Source organism: Lytechinus pictus, chromosome 9, assembly GCF_037042905.1.
Source record: "Lytechinus pictus isolate F3 Inbred chromosome 9, Lp3.0, whole genome shotgun sequence".
Classification (NCBI taxonomy): Eukaryota; Metazoa; Echinodermata; class Echinoidea; order Temnopleuroida; family Toxopneustidae; genus Lytechinus; species Lytechinus pictus.
The window spans coordinates 20,573,215-20,591,867 of record NC_087253.1 but is presented as its reverse complement, the minus strand read 5'-3'; the positions used below and the strand labels follow the sequence as shown (position 1 = coordinate 20,591,867).

General features: G+C 36.7%; 1 protein-coding gene across 1 annotated transcript; it reads left to right on the top strand.

The window, feature by feature from the left end:
- Positions 1 to 10,431: 10,431 nt before the first annotated feature.
- On the top strand, positions 10,432 to 17,720 carry LOC135155530 (tripartite motif-containing protein 2-like). The gene is made up of 2 exons (XM_064104905.1): positions 10,432 to 10,504; positions 13,081 to 17,720. The coding sequence occupies exon 2, from the start codon at positions 13,099 to 13,101 to the stop codon at positions 14,998 to 15,000; it is 1,902 nt and encodes a 633-aa protein (XP_063960975.1). The 5' UTR covers positions 10,432 to 10,504; positions 13,081 to 13,098; the 3' UTR covers positions 15,001 to 17,720.
- The last annotated feature ends 933 nt before the right edge of the window (positions 17,721 to 18,653 follow it).

Here is an 18,653-nt window from a genome sequence, read left to right as displayed (position 1 = left end):
ATATTCGATCGAGAGGGGGATGGGATGAGGAGGGGGGGGGGGCAAGGTGGCCTAAAATTTACGTCATTTTTCTCAATCAAACGTTCGAAACCAAACTAAAAACCTACCTTTTTACAAAAGAGTTTCAATAAATAAGTCATCTTTTGTTTTTTGTAGAGACAGTCGGCTCCCCTTTCCAGTAATTATAACTCAATCGTACTTTTGTTTACTTATCGTGTTAACTATTTCAGAATTTTACTAATCAAGTATTGTAATGCGCAGTTGAGTTGGCCCTCTATACATATAGAAATTGTAATGATAATAAGAAAATATAATAATAATAATTATGATTATTTATTCAGCCATAAGAACAGGAAATCCTACAATGTAAAAACCAAAATACCTTTGAATAATTAGATATAGATAAGGGGAAAAAGAACAGAGTAAAAATGGATTCCCATGGGCCAGGGCTCGCACAAGTAAAATCCACACTGTTGCCAATTAAGAGGCACACGAGCTTCGTATGAAGATGCTCATTTGATTTATTTCTCCTTTCTTCCTCTTCGTTTCCACTTTATTTCCTTTACTTTTCTTCTTTTTTTCTTTTGTTTTACTACGAAAAATCATAGCACATAAGGGTCACCCCTGCTCCTATTGTTCTGCCCTATTACACAGTTTAAAAAGCATTGAACAACTACTGTTTAAACTTTTTTGAACAACTGTTTGACCTTTTGAAACAACTGTTTGATTTTTTAAACAACTGAGTGAACTTTGTAAACAAGATGTTTAAAAGGTTTAAACAATTACAAAAAAATTATTCAAATGTATTTTGGTCTTTACATTGTAGGATTTCCTGTTTTTATGGCTGCTTCACTCTTTCACTCTAACAAGTTGTTTAATTTTTTTGTAATTGTTTAAACCTTTTAAACATCTTGTTTACAAAGTTCACTCAGTTATTTAAAAAATCAAACAGTTGTTTCAAAAGGTCAAACAGTTGTTTAAAAAGTTTAAACAGTAGTTGTTAAAGTGACAGGCTTAAACAACGTGCTTAAAAATTTCAAACAGCGTTTTTACAGTGTATGAGAAGGTGCGAACTTTCAAGCCATTCATTGAAGTTCTCTGAGTAATTTGAGCAAGCCGAGCTAATAAATTGAAAAGAGAAATATCGCCCCCCATCAATACCATGAATACAATAACAGTTATAGGTTCACAAGTCGCGATCTGTGCAGCTAACATTGAAAGTTGATCATGAACGCTCGTCCAACATTATAAAGGATTCTTTTTTAATAATACAATTATTTTCAAAATGTACGCGGTCGGATAAACTAATCTGCGAAAGAGGACGGTGTTACCTACAGGCTGTTCTAATCAATAAAGTGCAACAGCTTCGCAGAAATTATACAATGGATGTTTTCAGATTATAATTCATGGAGATAATCTTTGAAATGACTGATGGATTTGAAAACCCATTTTGGAAACGCGGAGCTAACAATACAGAGTTGACGGGATGAAAAGTGTTCGGCATTACCAATTTTCCTCTGATTGTGAAGCACATAAAAAATAATAATAATAACATTCTTTATCCATTGTTCTTGTTGTTCCAGTGGTGATCACGGTGTATTAGGGGCGGAGGCCTGGAGGGCATGGCAATTTCGTTTTCATATTATGATTTCCTCACTCGTTTTGATCACCAAACTCTTTAGACCCTGATCCCTCTCCTCTCCTCTCGCGCGCGAATACCTCACTAAATTAAATTAACTTTAACCATGCACTTAAGAGAGATAGACTTTTCATCTCTATTATTTTGTACCTTCATGAATATTATCTATACAAGAGAAGTAGTCGAACTTCCAGACACGTTACCGAACGAATCATTAATTTGTGAAATGCTGCATGATGTCTTTTTCAAATGGTAAAGACCTCCCCATATACTTCCAAAATCGAGAACAAATTGCGCCTTGATCAAGGCAAGGGTGTGGTTGAAAAAAAAATCAAATAACACGGGAGCAACTCAGATGAAACATGGCAGTATATACGCAGAAATTTTATCGGGGGGGGGGGGGCAAGACGTTATAAAACATTTCGAAGAAACTCAAACGCAAGGAAGCGAAGCTTTTCTTCAGGGCACCTTTGCATTTTCTACATTGAAATTTAAGACTTTTATTGTATTATTATGATTAAAAAAAAATCGAAGTTTTCAAAATTTCGGAGGGGGGGGGGGGGATGGGTGGGAGAAATGACACCGGCCATGGATGAAACTAGGAAGCAAGATCATTTCATTGACACATATCTAAACAGGTATACGGAAGAATATTTTGCTTATTATTGTTTTGTTTTATTTGAATGTTCTTCAAAAAGAAATTTTTCTTGATCAAGAGAGTTGCTGAACTTTTGAATATTTCAAATAGTAAAAGCAATATAAGAACAATGGCGTCTGGATGTACTTCAGTACTAATGACAAATATTTTAACAACACCATTTTGTTCGGTATGTACACGATCTTTGTATTTTCCACAAGTATAGTCATAATGTGTACTTTACACTTGGTATGTATTCTGTATTACTGCATTAACAATCCATGCGTGTCGTTTATAAGGCTGCTGAATCCATTTCGAGAATATTATTTTTTTTCTTTTTCTTTCTACAGAGCTACGAGTTTCTTTCTCCCATTAACTGATTAAAGGTCATGTTTATCCGATCAAAAGTTGAGTTGTTTTTTTTTGTCACATTGGTAGGTTTTTAATAGGAGTGTTGGTTTCGGTTACTGGACTCCTCGTAAGGAAAAATGTGGATGTGGATTCCAGTGGCGCGGGGGGGGGGGGTGACAAATACGAAGATCTGCAACGTTATGAGTCCTACCCACCCCCCGTAGATCCGCCACTGTTCTGCTTGCCCAACTCTCGATGTTACAGGGAACGGATGTTGGTTTTTGATCCCACACTATTTTTTTAATTTCTAGGGGAGCCCGAGGTGGGGTTTAGCCCCTACCCCGATCCGCTACTGGGTTCAGTATTATAGCAGTGGCGCGCTTTTATGTATGCACTTTGCACATTAACGTAGCAGGATTTTGAAGGGGGGGGGGGGGGTTCCTGCTGAATGAAAAGTTGACAAGCAAACAAAAAAGTGTCTAAAAAACAAATTGGCCCCCTGTACCCCCGTACGCTACTGACTTTGCATTTTAGCGAGCGATTCGTATCTAAATTATGTGATCATGATAATGGATTTATTTGAAATCTGATAGAATTATATACATAGTCAGAAAGCAAGGAGGTGAAGGGGTATGGGAGAGGGAGAAGGAGCAGAACGGAGAGATGAGGTGGAGGTAGAGAAGGTGAAGGAAAAAAGGAGGAGGAGAAGGAGGAGGAGAAGAAGAAGAAGAAGAAGAGGAAGAAGAAGAAAAGAAAAGAAGAAGAGGAAGAGAAAGAAGAAAAATAAGAATAAGAAGAAAAAAGAAGAGTTTGCCGCCCATGTGCGTGGTCTAAAATTACACCCTCAAAAGCAGCGTGGTTATTTTTAACCACGAAGTACTTTACCTTGCACCTGACTTTAGGGGTACAAAAAACTACCCCGATTTCAGTAGTGTGTGTGTGTAGTACACACACACACAGAAGAAATATGGTGTTGATAAGCACACCAAACGGATCATTATTCGGTGTCGCAGTTCTTGGCGTTCGTTCATAACATATAGGTGTTAATAACACTTGGTTGTTACTTGTATATTCCTTGGTGTTATGTTAAATCTCTATGGTGCAATTTTAACACGCCAAGGGTGTGGTGCTCTAGCTGTGACACCAAAACCCAGCTAATATTTGACTGCTGTTTTGAAAAAAGTGTTAAAATAGGTTACGTCCCCGAGAAGACATCGTTTGTATTCATACTAACGATGTTTATTTTGTAATTTCACTGTAGACATTGGTATATTTGCAAAGCAAAGTAAACATCGTAAATATTACCTCTATATTCATGATAATACTTTATTATACTAACGACTTCATATCGTATTTATTGGAGGTGACGTCTTTATACATACACGAATTCAGTGCTGTATGTATGGAAGTACATGTATAACAAGGACACCATGCTCAAAACCAGAATTATTAACAGTACATGAATACATTCATATAATACATTGAGAAGTGGTGCTATGCGTTGCTATGTAAGATAAGATTCAGCACGTTAAATGCTGTAATAAACGCGAGATGCATAATACCATTTTCAACACAGAAACATTTTCAACAACATTCATAATGGTTACATAAGTCGGTAAGACTTACCTTATTCCGTGCTATAAAACCTTTCAAACTGAAGCACAATGTTCGTCACTTGTGAAAGAATATATACGCCCGGATTTCAAATATAACGCCGCGTCCTCTAGTCACAGTACGGCGCCGCGAATATAGTACAGGAGCTAGATGGAGGATACTATTTTGTGCGCAGTATACAGTGCTTGCGAAGCATAGTCTCTATGATGCGAAGGCGAAAAGTGGGGATGAATTGCATTTATGGAACAATAGGTGTCGCGAGAGTCGGTCGATATTGAAGCCTCTATAGATTTATGAATAGTATTGTTATGCATGAGGGAATCCACTGAGAGTTCGTTCCGCGAAGGCATATACTCCGTTCGGTGATGATGTTTATTTTGAGGGATGGTGCAAGTGAGATGAGTTCATGGTTATTCTCGGAACGTGGTTGGTCGTACATTATGGCGCTCACGGTTTTTATGTCTGTTACCATGGTTACATACCCTATTTATTTGGAATCAGGGATGCCATAATGGGGACATATCTCTGATATCATTTCTTTTTTGATTGATATATAGGAAAGGAGTTGGGGTCCGGGGGTTATAACTTAAAAAGTTTTCTTACACCCTTTTAATTTAGCCGATGTAACCTTAGTCACGATCACGCCTAACGTTAGAGTCTAATGCTGGTACATACTCAAACTGCTCCTTATAATTATATATAAACAAAAAAATATTAGTTCAAGTTTCAGACATATTTGTCAAAGGAAGGGCAGAGCCAACCCAATGTGTTATGAGAACTGTAAATAATTTATCAATAATTCCTATATCATTTTGTAATGAGTAGGTCGTAAATAAATGCATTCATCATTTTAACCTTGATTTGATAACAATAATGCTAATTACAGGTTTACGATTGACTTTGAAATCGAAACAAAAATGTTTAAAAAATACGACTGTCGGACTCCAGTTCAAAGCAAGTAACGATGATATTGTTCCTACCTTTAAGTCAACGCCCGTCCTATCTAAATTGAAAATCGCTTCACCAAATGCACAGGAGAACAGACATGAATAATTAATAACGATATTAATTAAATGAATACAATAATAAAGGATGTCTGTTTCTAAGTTAAACCGCGCGTAGAGTTGATGACGCGTTTTGCGTCATAATAGAGCGCGCGCGTCATTTTGTCGCGGAAATAAGAATATGCTTTATTGTGTACGATTTGTGTGATTCATTGAAAAAAATAAAGCAAACGTATAAAAAGAAACTAAAATAGAAAGAATTTGTGAAGGATAACAAAGAGGAGAAGGAGGAGGAAAAGAAGAAGGAGGTGGAGGAGGAGAAGAAGAAGTAGAAGAAGATGTAGAAGAAAATAGAAAAAGGAGAAGAATTGAAAAAAAAGTGGAAGAAAGGGAAAATGGGGGAGGTGGAGGACAGACGCTACGAAATATTTTCAGTTTTGAATGGTTAAAATCTTGAGGAAGTAAGGTAAAATCTTGAACGGGCACAATTTTTTGACCTAAGGCAGATTCTAGGCGAGGAGGAGGGGGATATTTTCCATCCACTTTTCTCCCAACCATGCCCCAACTGACCGCTTAAGCTTATTTGTTGTTGTTGCTTTTGCGGCCTAGAGAGGGCAGTCCTTACTTAACCAACATACTAAACCAACACAGTCTCACTCATGCTCTTACAAACAAGAAAATGAATCTCATGATAATGCGAGCGCGTGGTAGCTCAGTCGGTTCAGCAGAGGTTTCGGATTACTTTTTAAAAGATAAATCAACCAAAATTACAATATAGAAAAAAAAAGATTGACAAGATTAAAACAACGGTGACCCTGGTTGGATTCCCACTTGGTGCGCTTGTGCCCTTTCGTAAGGCATTGTCTTCATGCATCATAGGTCCCTAGGGGAGGCCCTTAAACCGTCGGTCCTCTGGTTGCTTGCTTACAAGCATTTATGCTTTCCTAGCAATTAGGTAAAAAGTCACCACCATTTACCATTTAATCATGAAAAGGGTGCGAATTTCGCTAAAAGACAGTAATGAAAACTCGAAACGCAAGCAGAAAAATTGTGCATATTGATTTGAGAACTATCCTAAAGCTTCCCTCTTGATCAGTTTATATTCGCTCTCAGCAGAAAGCTTTCACGAGCGCGAGCGAGATTTTTATATTTATATAATGACCTGAAAGAGTCCCCCAATTAGTCCCTCCCCTTATTTCATTCAATTATTTTTCACTTCTTATTTATTATTATTTTTCTTGTTCTTATAATCTCCTTCCTTTTTTGCACCACAATAGAGGGTGGGGGGGGGGGGGGGCACTTCGCCCCTCTCACTACCCCCTCGCGCGGTAGGGACTTTGTGTAAAAATTGAACATAAAAGTTGCGTTGATAAATCATTTCAAAACAAATTTCTTGGGAATTATATAAAATTCACTGCGAACGAATAAAATCATAATGTCATAACTCATGAAAACTATTCATTTTACTAAGTACGCAAGCAATGCAAATTATTCTTATATTGCAATCAACGCAGAGGAAAATGATAAGGCGTTTTTTGAGCAAAGAAATGTTTTCACATAGCATGGATCATTTCCTCAAAAGAACGCAATGCCACCATCTTTACACTAATTTACTCATACGGCAACGTGCAGCTCAGTGGCGATTTTTTTAAATTACTTTTTCAGTTATGAAATTGACAAGTTTAGACAAGCCGAGAATTTTGCCGTCATTGTTTATTTTGTTAAAATAATTGATTATTTTTTCCTTGTAGGGCGAATACTCGTTTTGTCACCGAAATTACTTTGTAACCTTGTTGAAATTTTGGAATGAATAAATTCGTTATCAATCAATCAATCAAAATATTTTATGACAGTGCCCCCTTTGACATCCGCTTATAATGCAGAAGGATAATTTACCGTAGATGGCAGCATTAGATTTTTAATTTCCACAGACCTTAAATATTCGGTTTCTGGAATAGGAAGGAGGGAGGGGGGACACAGGGACAGAGGGACAGTTCGGAAGGGGGGGGGGTTGGACAGAGGGAGAGGGAGAGAGAGAGAGGGAGAGGGGGGGGGGGGATGGGCAAGAAAGAAAGAAATATCGAGAGTATAAGTATTTTAAATGACACAGAGAAGTGAAAACCCGAAAGAAATCACCGAGGAGGGAATGAAAAAGAGGATGGAAAAGGGAAGAAGTAAAACAGAAAGGGATTTTAAAAAAGATTAAAAAAAACGAAAGAACAAAAGAGAGAAAAGAGAAAGCTAAGAAGAAAAGAAAAGAAGGAACAAGGGAAAGAAAAGAACACATACATAAATTACAAAGATTTGGATATATAGAGCCGTGATAGTGAACGAGGAAGTGTTGTAAGGATATAAGAAAAGAAAAATGAAGGGGGGAGGCACATGTGCTTATAAGGCAAACTTTCTAAACAGCTGCGAATTTTTTTATACCAAAATATAATTTTATAATAAATTTCATTACAATATTAAAAAAACCTATATTTTCAATATTTCTTTCCGATTTACCTTTCTTTCTTTCTTTCTTTCTTTCTTTCTTTCTTTCTTTCTTTCTTTCTTTCTTTCTTTCTTTCTTTCTTTCTTTCTTTCTTTCTTTCTTTCTTTCTTTCTTTCTTTCTTTCTTTCTTTCTTTCTTTCTTTCTTTCTTTCTTTCTTTCTTTCTTTCTTTCTTTCTTTCTTTCTTTCTTTCTTTCTTTCTTTCTTTCTTTCCCTCTTATTTTTTTTGCTCGTGAAAAGGAGACAATGGCCCCCTTACTGCGGTAGTCCGAGCACGTTCGCCACTGAAGAGGCGAGGTCCACAGGGCTAATGGCCCAAGCCCCCATCTCACTGGCGTACCTAGCATTTTCTAGGATTTTCGTCAGGGGGGGGGGGGCAAAAAGGTCTTTCAAGCTCGTCAGGGGGGGCAGGGATACATGCATGGGTGGTGGCTTTGCATGGGTGGTGGCTCGTCAGGGGGGGGGGGCAGACTGCCCCTCTGCCCCCCCCCCGTAAGTACGCTAGTGCCCCATCTGTATATAAATGGGATGAGGCGATACCCTCTTTCCTTTATTATCTTTTTTAAAATCCCTTTCTGTTTTACTTCTTCCTTGTTCCAACCTTCGGAATTACAAAGTGTAACTGTATATCAATGGGATGAGGCGATACCCTGTCGTATCTGAAAGAAAATTGTTGAAAATAAGGTTTATTGCCATTTCGTCTACTGCCTTTTTGTCCACTCACCACGCGGTCTAATGTCATTTCGTCTACCATCACTTGGTCCACAATCCACATCGTCCAATTACCATTATGCCCAATAGCCAGTTGGTTTAATAACCATTTCGTCTATTATCATTTGGTGAAATAACCATTTGGTCTAATTGCATTTTTGGCCAATTGGTCCAATAGCCATTTTGTCAATTTTCATTACGTCTTTTACAGTTTAGTCGAATAGTCAACTGGTCTAAAGGCAAATGGTCTAATGACCACTTAGTCTACTTTCATTTCGTCTATGTTCCATTTGGTCTTACTGCAGTTGGTTCACTGTCACTTAGTATAAACCCATTTCGTCTAACAATCATTTGGTCTAATCACCAATAGGTCCAATTGCCATCTCAGCCAATCATCATTTCGTCTACAATCATAAATAGTCTACTACTAGCAGTCCTATACGTGTTTGGTGCCTTTGTATTGCTGACACCGACTCATGTTGCTCTTGTGATTTGTTATTAATTAAACTCTGTTGCTTGGTCGTCTTTTATTTACATAATTGTACACTATTTTCAGCTCCATTATAATATTATTTTTACGCAAGATAATGTATCTCATCGAACAGGCAATGCCAGCGCGAAGCACGTTCTAGCGAAAAATTATATTTTCCAGGTCTTCCCCTCACATTGTGTTCATTTGTCTTCCTCCTCTTATTTTACCTATTCTGTTTTTTCCCCTCCTTTCCCATTTTTCCTTCCACTTTTTTTTTAATTTTTCGTCCCGCCAATAGCTGTAATTGGTATTATTGGTATTACTGTAATTATTATATTAACATTATAATTCCTTACTATTAGTACTATTTTATTATTATTATTACAATTATTATTTATTATTTGTTATATGACGATGATCAATGATGATTATCATTTTAGGTGTGCACTGGTAAAAAAAAGGAAGAAGAGTACATTACAAATCAAAGGACCCTATTTCAGTATGATCCTTTTTAACCACTCATTTTCCCCATTTTGCGTGCGTGATGTGAAAGAGAGAGAGAGAGAGAGAGAGAGAGAGAGGGAGAGCGTGGGGGGGGGGGGCTGGATCGCTGTACTGCATCATCCATTTTCTGATAGTAGGCCTAGTTATCATCATGATTTTTCAAAGCATTCATAATATCTTTAGTTTATAAGAAGTCATTTCGCCACCCCCGCTCGGCTAACGCGACGTATTTGTGTTAGACAACATGGCTATTGGACCAATTGGCTATTAGACTAAATGAATATTGGACGATTTGGGAATTGGACGAAATGGTTATTAGACGATGTGGTTGTTAGACGAACTGATTATTGGACCGAACGAGTGGTGAACAAAATGATAAGTTAGACGATAAGACAATTGGACGAAATAGTGACTGGACGATATGGTTGGTAGACGGAATATTGATGGGTAAAATGGCATTAGACAAAATGAAGGTAGACCATGTGGTGAGTAGACGGAATGGCAGTAGACGATTGGGCAATTTACCGAAAGACGCTCATTATCATCATTTTCATATGTTTCATTTTCTTTTGATTTATTGTAATTAGTATTATTATTATCATTATTGTTATTTTTATTATTATTATCATTATTATTAATATTTTTTTTTCGGGGGGGGGGGACGGTGTTTTCCTTTAAATTTTTGGAGGGGATCATTTTACCACTGGATGCCCTGCGCTGTGGTAAATTATCCACATAACCAGTTCTCTGGGATAGGACATTATACCTTCGATTCTCTGGTCGCTTAATTATAACCATCCATTAGGTAAAATGAAAATAAAAAGAATCCTCGTTCCGCTGAATTAAAGTAGATGAATACACAATTGAAACATGTCTAACAGGTCGTTGGGAATTCCCAGTCATTAAAAATAGTCTGGTATTGAACTCAAGTTCGAATAGCAACGCTGTGTTGGCACACGATACACCACTGTGACTTGACGACGCCCAAGCAGGGCATATCGATAGAACTATACCCCGTACAACACCACTACTCTGATCAAACTGAGATATATGCTATCAAGGAACACAAGGAGATTGAGGTAAGCATATTAAATGATACATGCTTATTCCAAATATTATCTATTTTACACATTCAAATCTCATCATGTATGAGAAACGTGTCGGATTTGAAACCACACTCTGTTTGATGTGTGTTGTTTAATGAATATATCTTCAGTACTATTGGAATGTCATTTACCTTAATAATGCAATAATTACCAGTGAGAAAATTGTAACATCATACTCTATGAACGGACAGGATCGAAACAAATAAAATTATATAACTAGCACATCAATGATGTGGAGCTCATCCGGCATCTTGCAACAAAATTTAACTCATGTTTTAATTTCAGCCCAGTTGACAATGTAGGGAGTTATATTCGTGACATAAGCCTTTCCGGTTATTATGAATGAATTTCGTATAAATAAGCACTAATAATTTTCTGGTCACAATTTCTAAATTCTGTGCAGAATCATGGTGAACCTCATGTAGCTCTCAGATGGACCCCCCCAAAAAAAAATCAAATCGGTCAACAAATAAATAAACAATTAAAAAAAGATATGTATAAATGAACATATTTAATGAGTTTCAAAATGTTGTGTAGAAGTTTTGTATCCCCACATACATGTAAACCAAACAAAGTTGAAATTGATCAACAAAAGGAGAAGAAAAAAACCACGTTTTTATGAATTTATGAATAAATTTTGCATAAATTAGCATAAACAATTTTCTAGTCAAAATTTCAAAATTCTGTGTAGAAGTGATCTGAACCACATGAAGCTTTACCAGATGGAAGCAAAAAAAAAATCAAAATTGGTAAACGAATAGGAGAGGCATTTTTTTTTTTGGGGGGGGGGGGAATTTAGAAAAATGTGCATAAATTTTTAGAGCACATTAGTGACTTTCCAAGTTCTGTGTAGAAGATTTTAATCCCCCACCTAGTGCTATTAAGCAAACAGAATTGAAATCGGACTTGAAATGAGGAAGAAGCATTTTGAAATTGTGGATGGACGACAGACGACGGACACCACGCCACGGCATTAGCTCATCTGACCCTTCGGGCCGGATGAGCTAAAACCGTTGTTTAAGGGGGAGATCAGATTTGTTTTTCAACCATGGAGTAATGGGGGAAAATGAAAACTCATACTTTTTTCAAGCAATGATATTCCTCTTTGCATCTCCTCATTTCTTTTCTTATTCCACCTTGCCACTTTCCCCCCACGCCCCAAGCACCTTTTCCCATTCCCCCGTTCTTCTTCCTCCTCTTCCCTCCTTTTCCAATGTCCCCTTCCCCCCTTTTTCCAATCCACTTCCTCTCCTTTTCCAATTACCCTTCCTCCTCCCCCTTCTTTTGTTCATTCCAGTTTTTCCTCTCCCCTCATTTTATCATTCCCCTTCCTCCTCTCCCCTCCTTTCCCCACCCCCTTCACCATTCCCCATTCTTTTCCAATTCCCCTTTCTCATATTCCCCCTTTTTCAAAATTTCCCTCCCCCTCATTTTATCGTTCCCCCTCGCCCTTCTCCACCCCTCCTATTTTGGTCAAGAGCGGGAACCTGGGCTAACACCCCTGGCTCCTCCACTGATAACACTTTCAGGGCCCGTTGCAGAAATACTTACGTTTAATCATAACGAAAAGAATCAATCGCAAGTCCCTATAATACACGTGTAACACTGGAAATATTATACAGAAGTGTCGTAGCGTGGTGATTGTTCAATGTTACAAGATACGAGACAAATCAAGAGTCTGTCACACAATGATTACAGTTCATCAGTAGATTTATTCCAAAGATCAATATTGATTGAAGACGAAGATATAAAATATGTATACAGTGGAACAAAATATAGCTGGTTATAAAAAGGCTGTTATAGTATAAGGTACTCCCCAACAAAGGCCATATGGTAGCCCCTAAAAGGGATGGCAAGGGAAACCAAGTACGCAGTGTCCTCTCGTCAAGAGACGGAGAAGAGAAGTCCTTTCTTAATATATCTTGGGGGTACAACTCTTAGTTTTGCACCATTAGGGGGGGGGGGAGGAGTTAAACAATGTATCGACTAATCAAGAAAGAAGGGTGGAGCATGACAAAAATGAAAGTTTATTTGCACCTGAAGTCAGGGAGATACTATCTGGGGAGGAGGTTGGATGGAGGATAAAGCACCTCATTATTAGGAATTATAAACACAAAATGCAAGGATAATTATGGTCTCTTAGGAGGAATTGTAAACATAATGCAAGGATAAGGCTACCACATCAATCTGTGCAAACAGGTGATGGATGTGTGGTCATTAGCTCTAAACAAAAGGAGTTGTGTCAATGGACAAAAGAGCATTGAACTTACTTTTACTATTTGGAGTTTGAGAGTGTACACAAACATCCAAGCATGTTTAAAAGTATAATCAGTTTTGCAAAAATATGAAATGCAGAGTGCTATACACGCATTCCGTTGGTTGCAAACAAAATTGCGATTGGTATTTTGAGTTGCATAACGTCACAACTTTTCTGCAACAGGTCAATACGGAGATTAATCTAAGCTATGGAAATCTTTTATTTTAATTTGTCCCGAGGTATGGTTTGTGCATGTATATGATTATTCATTGTTTTATTAATTATTTTTCAGTCTTCTAACAATCTAACCATGGCTGAAGCATTAAAGACTGTCATCTCCCAGAGTACAGAGTGTCCAGTTTGTCTTTCTACATTCATCGATCCCAAGATCCTGTCTTGTTCTCACACTTTCTGCAAGACTTGCCTGGACAACCTCTTAAAGTGCCACGGTAACTGTCAGATTCGATGCCCTGTCTGCAGAGCTGTCACGCAGGTCCCAAACCAAGATGTCGGCAAACTACAGGTAAATCTTGCGTTGAAGAGTCTGATAGATGACATGGAGGGCCAACCTCAGATTTGCACAAATTGTAAATCCAATAACAAGCCCCATGCTGATGTCTACTGCCAAGACTGTGGTAAGTATCTCTGCACCTCTTGTCTTAATACGCACTCTCAATGGGGAGACTTTATCGGCCATAACGTCATTGCCATGAGTGAGATCTCGTCAGGCAAGGTGTCTGTACGTAGATACCGCAAATGCAGGAAACACCCGAAAGAAGATGAATGTTGCTTCTGTTCCACCTGCAGGAGATTCACATGCTTCAGATGCGGTGTGATGGAACATAAAGACGAGGGACACCAGGTTGTCGAGGTAGCTACCTATGAGGACAAACACATGGAGGGTATCGAAGACCTGAAATCAAAGGTGGAGAAGAAACAATCATCCTTTCAGAAGTACATTGAGTTCATAGATGAACAGAGCAAGAGTGTTGACAATGCCAAGAAACAGTGTACAAGTGACATCAACAAAGCATATTATGATGCAGTCCGGCAGCTGTCAGAGAAGAAAGAAAGCCTGCTAAGAGAAGTCAAGGAAACCACCGAAGGAGTAGCGAAAGAACTGAAAAGCATGAAGACCACGGCTCAGAAGCACATCAATCAGTTGACGACTTTGGCTGAAATGGTGATTAACAAAACAAAGATACCGTTAGATATGGATACTTTGGCTACACACGACACTCTGTGTGAAGAGTTACGAGCGGTCTTTGATCAAAAGGATCCTGACTACGAGCAGCCGAAGAAATCGGGCATAAAGGGGAAAAGTGTCAATTTTGAGAGAAATGTTGGAGTGAATGAGCTAGGCCTTGGAAAGATTGTTAATGTAGTTGAAAAGAACGTCGCCTTGCCCACAAAAAAGGTTTTTGATAAAAAGGACGTTTCTTTGCCTACTAATAAGATTGTTAATGTAAAGAAAGTTGCTTTGCCAGCTAAGAATAGCATGAATGCAATGGTTGGTACACCAGACGGTAGGATGGCAGTAGGATGTGATACAGGTGGCATCTCTATCTTCTCTTCTGATGGTAAGCTTCAGCATACAGTTCTGAAGGATGTTAAGATTGATGGGGTAGGGTTCCTCTCTGATGGTCGATGTGTTGTGACTGACAATTCTAACGATATCACACTGTACACGCCAGAGTACACAAAGTTGAATGTAATGTTTAAGACTCTAAGTCGAGATGAAGGTGGGTTTTCTGATCTCACTGTTGATGGTGATGACCTGATCTATGTGAGCTACTGGAAAGCCATGAAGATCTTGGTATTTTCAACGGCAGGTTGGCAAGCAATTAGGGAGATACCATGCAACGGGTATGAACCTCTGCAAATCACTAGTTACCATGGTTATCTGATCACTAAATATTTTAATACTATCAGATTGATAGACAAACAGGGTGCTGTACAACATGAATTAAAGAAACCTGGTAGTCTCCTTCATGCTGCTGTATCTCAATGGGATACAATCCTGATAGCCAAGGTGAAGCATGATGAAGGTTTGGTGAGCATTGACGAGTATACATATGAATTAAGGCACATCCGAAACCTTGTTACTGATTACAAGATTGAGAAGTCGGGGATATATTGGTGTTTCCTCCAGCAGTACCGATCAGGGGAGATCGCCTTCTGCACTCGGGATAACCTCTATATATTCCGCTGAAAATAATGGATGATATCAACATTGATATAATATCACAATATCACAGAAGGGGGGGGGGGGCGATCCCCACTGAGTATCCATCCAGTAAGCTGCTATAATATAGAAATACATGAGATAGTTGATGGATCATTTCTCTCTCGTTTCTCACCCATACAAAAGCATTTCGCTGCTTACAACTTTTTATTTTCAACTTTGCATGTATCAAGCATCAGCTTTATCAGGTTTATCCTGTGTGGGGAAATTCTCGTACTTGAATATCAAAGACAATGTTGTTAAATATTTCATGAAAAATCAAATGATTCTGTATCCATATACATGTGTATGATATTTGACTGGAAATGATTATGTTGGTAGTAATATATTAACCATATTAACCATTTATGTGCGTATATTTGTATTCTTATGCATAAATTGGAATATATCGTTATTCTATGCTATTATTCTATCTAGACATGATTATAATGTGTAAATATATAAATATTACCTTCGTGGAAATGGTCTGATCTACACTCTTCAATATTCTTCGAAGTACTTCAATTTCAAAATGAAATTATATTAAATAACTTGATTGTGAAACACCAAAAAAAATTATTACCGGCATTTCAGAAAATGGCACGAAAATGCATAAAAAAGCAACGTCGATGGACCTCAATTTTTATTTGAGTTTTGCTATTCCAAGCATCATTTTCATCATGTTTATCCTATGTGAGGGAATTTTTAGTTCTTGTATTTTAGACGTGATGTTATTAGACATTTCATGAGAAATCAAGTGATTCTCTATTCAAATATAATAAATGTAAATAATGTTTGACTAGTAATGGCCATGGTGGCAATGTGATATCTACCATTGACATTAAAGAGTGTATGCCATAATTGTACTGTTTATGCGCGTATATTTGTATTTTTATGCATAAATTGGAACATGTTTTGATTCTATCTAGATATGATTATAATGTGTAAATATATAAATATCATCTTCATGGAAATGGTCTGATCAATACTCTCCGATATTTTTAGAAGTAGTTCAAATTAAAAATGCAATATTTGAAATAACTCGAATGTGAAACACACACAAACAAATTATTGTATATTTCAGAAAATGGCACGAAAAATGTATAAAAAAAAGCAACGTCAATGGATTTCAATTTTTATTTTGAGCTTTGCTATTATCAAGCATTATCTTTATCATGTTTATCCTGTGTGGGGAAATTTCTAGTTCTTATATTTCAGACATAATGCCATTAGACATTTCATGAGAATCAAATGATTCTCTATTCATATACATGTGTATCATATCATGGTGGAAATGTGATATTTACCATTGATACTGGTGGTAGTGAGGTTTTATCCTTGATATTAAAGAGTGTGCATAACTGTTTTTCTATGTATACATGTATTCTTTGCATAAATAGGAAGAATAATTATCATAATCCTTACAATGTATTTGTTTTCTGGTCGACATACGTACATGTATAAAACTACTGTGTACAAATAATTTCACCTGCATTTGATGCGGAAATGGTTTCAACTACAAAACTACTTTTTAAGTGCATAGTTCAATGCAATAATAATGCAATTATATGGAATAAGTCGATTATGAAACAAACACAAATAACCTTAGTGTATTTCAGACAATGGCACAAAAAATGTACAGTAATAGTCTAGGCGTAATGAGTTAAGGGATGTCAATTTGGGCCATTCACACACGTCTGATGTGTTTATTATTACAGGTACACCATTATTTTAATACCTTTTTTACATTTTTTGGGGTATATATTTCAATTTTGTAAAAATTAACGAAATTAAATTAAACGAAATAGATTTTGACATGATATTCAGAATATGATATATGAAACAATGTATTTAAAATTTCTTCATCAGATTTTCCCTTAATATGTAGAGGATTCAATTCAATAGAAGATCCCGTCAGATATGACTTGCAATTTACACGAAAAAAAATCAAACTGTATATCATAATTTGTTTTGTCTAGATGTAAACTTATTTTAGTATCAATTTTCTTTCATCAAGAGTCATGAGTATAACGTGAATATCCAAGTTGAAGAGAAAACATTTTTGATTGGTTTTACCATTGAACGGTTCAGATATGGTCCAACAAACGTAGAGGGCAGCAACACTGCCGAGGGTTGCTACCCACTACGTTCATTCATATGGTCCTTAAATGCAATGTTTGATCCTCGCACAAAATATGACCAAGAATAATAATATACAAATCTAGGAATAAGAACATTTAACTTTTTATTTCCCCTGCTCACATGAGCTCTAAAGAACAAGTTACCCGTAGAATCAGTTTATTCAAAGATAAATCAATTATGTTCTTTATTAAAATAATTCAAAAGAGATTCGATCATCAATTTGATCATTCCAAACCCGTTTGTATGATACTCTTGAATATATAATTTTTAAAAATTTGCTCTACATTTTATTTCTTCTTAAGGTGTACGAACCCCCAAATTACATTGTGAATTGTGTAAATTAAATAAAGGAAATCTGGAAAAGAGTGTCAATATAATAACATAATATATCAATTAAAAAAAGCTTATGTGTTATAAAACACTTACAATTCAGATCCATATTTTATTCAATTTGGCTGTTTAATTACTGTTTAATTGAATTGTATTTTTTCCGATTTTAATGAAATAAATACCATAGGTGAGGACATAACAAATTGTTCATATGTACTCGATTAATCAATAAAGTGTTTTTGAAAAATAATCGGTGTGCCAGCAGTTTAGTATTGACTTGTTTAGGAAAAAAATGGTAGAGAGATAGAAGGAAAGAAAGAAAGAAAGAAAGGAAGGAAGGAAGGAAGGAAGGAAGGAAGGACAAGAAAAAAAAAAGAAAGAAAGAAAGGAAGAAAGAAAGAAAAAAGAAAGAAAAGAAAGGAAGAAAGGAAAAAAAGAGAAAGGAAGAAAGGAAGGAAGGTAGGAAGGAAAGAAAGAAAGAAAGAAAGAAAGAAGGAAGGAAGGAAAGAAAGAAAGAAAGAAAGAAAGAAAAAAAGAAAGAAAGAAAGAAAGAAAGAAAGAAAGAAAGAAAGAAAGAAAGAAAGAAAGAAAGAAAGAAAGAAAGAAAGAAAGAAAGAAAGAAAGAAAGAAAGAAAGAAAGAAAGAAAGAAAGAAAGAAAGAAAGAAAGAAAGAAAGAAAGAAAGAAAGAAGGAAGGAAGGAAGGAAGGAAGAAATAAAGGAAGGGAGGATGAAATATAACTAATGTGTCGTTTGCCTAGTCAGAGTCTAGGACGACACTGCTGATTTGATTCACCGATTTTCGACAAAGGCTGTTTTGTTATGAAGAGCTATGGTCAAAAGATTATCTGTGTTATATAAAGCGTCTGCGATTTAATTGCAAGAATGCCCTAATCAGGTGCGCCAGGGAGGAGGAACGCCTCATATGCTATCTCGTCTTTTTCCAATCCAACATGTCCAATGGCATTTCTCCTTACAGATATAGTTTGATTTTCTTCATTTTGTTTACCTTCTTTTCTTCTTTTATCATCTCTCTCTCTCTCTCTCTTAAGTTCCTGTTTCTTGCTTTTTTTCTCACTCATTTTCTCCTTTTCTACTTAATCCCTTTCTGTTTTACCTCTTCCCTCCTATTCTTCTTTCCCTCCTCGGTCTTTCTTTGTTTTCTCTTTGT

Excerpts from the sequence above, each read along its gene's own strand:
- LOC135155530 (XM_064104905.1), top strand. The coding sequence starts at position 13,099 with ATGGCTGAAGCATTAAAGACTGTCATCTCCCAGAGTACAGAGTGTCCA.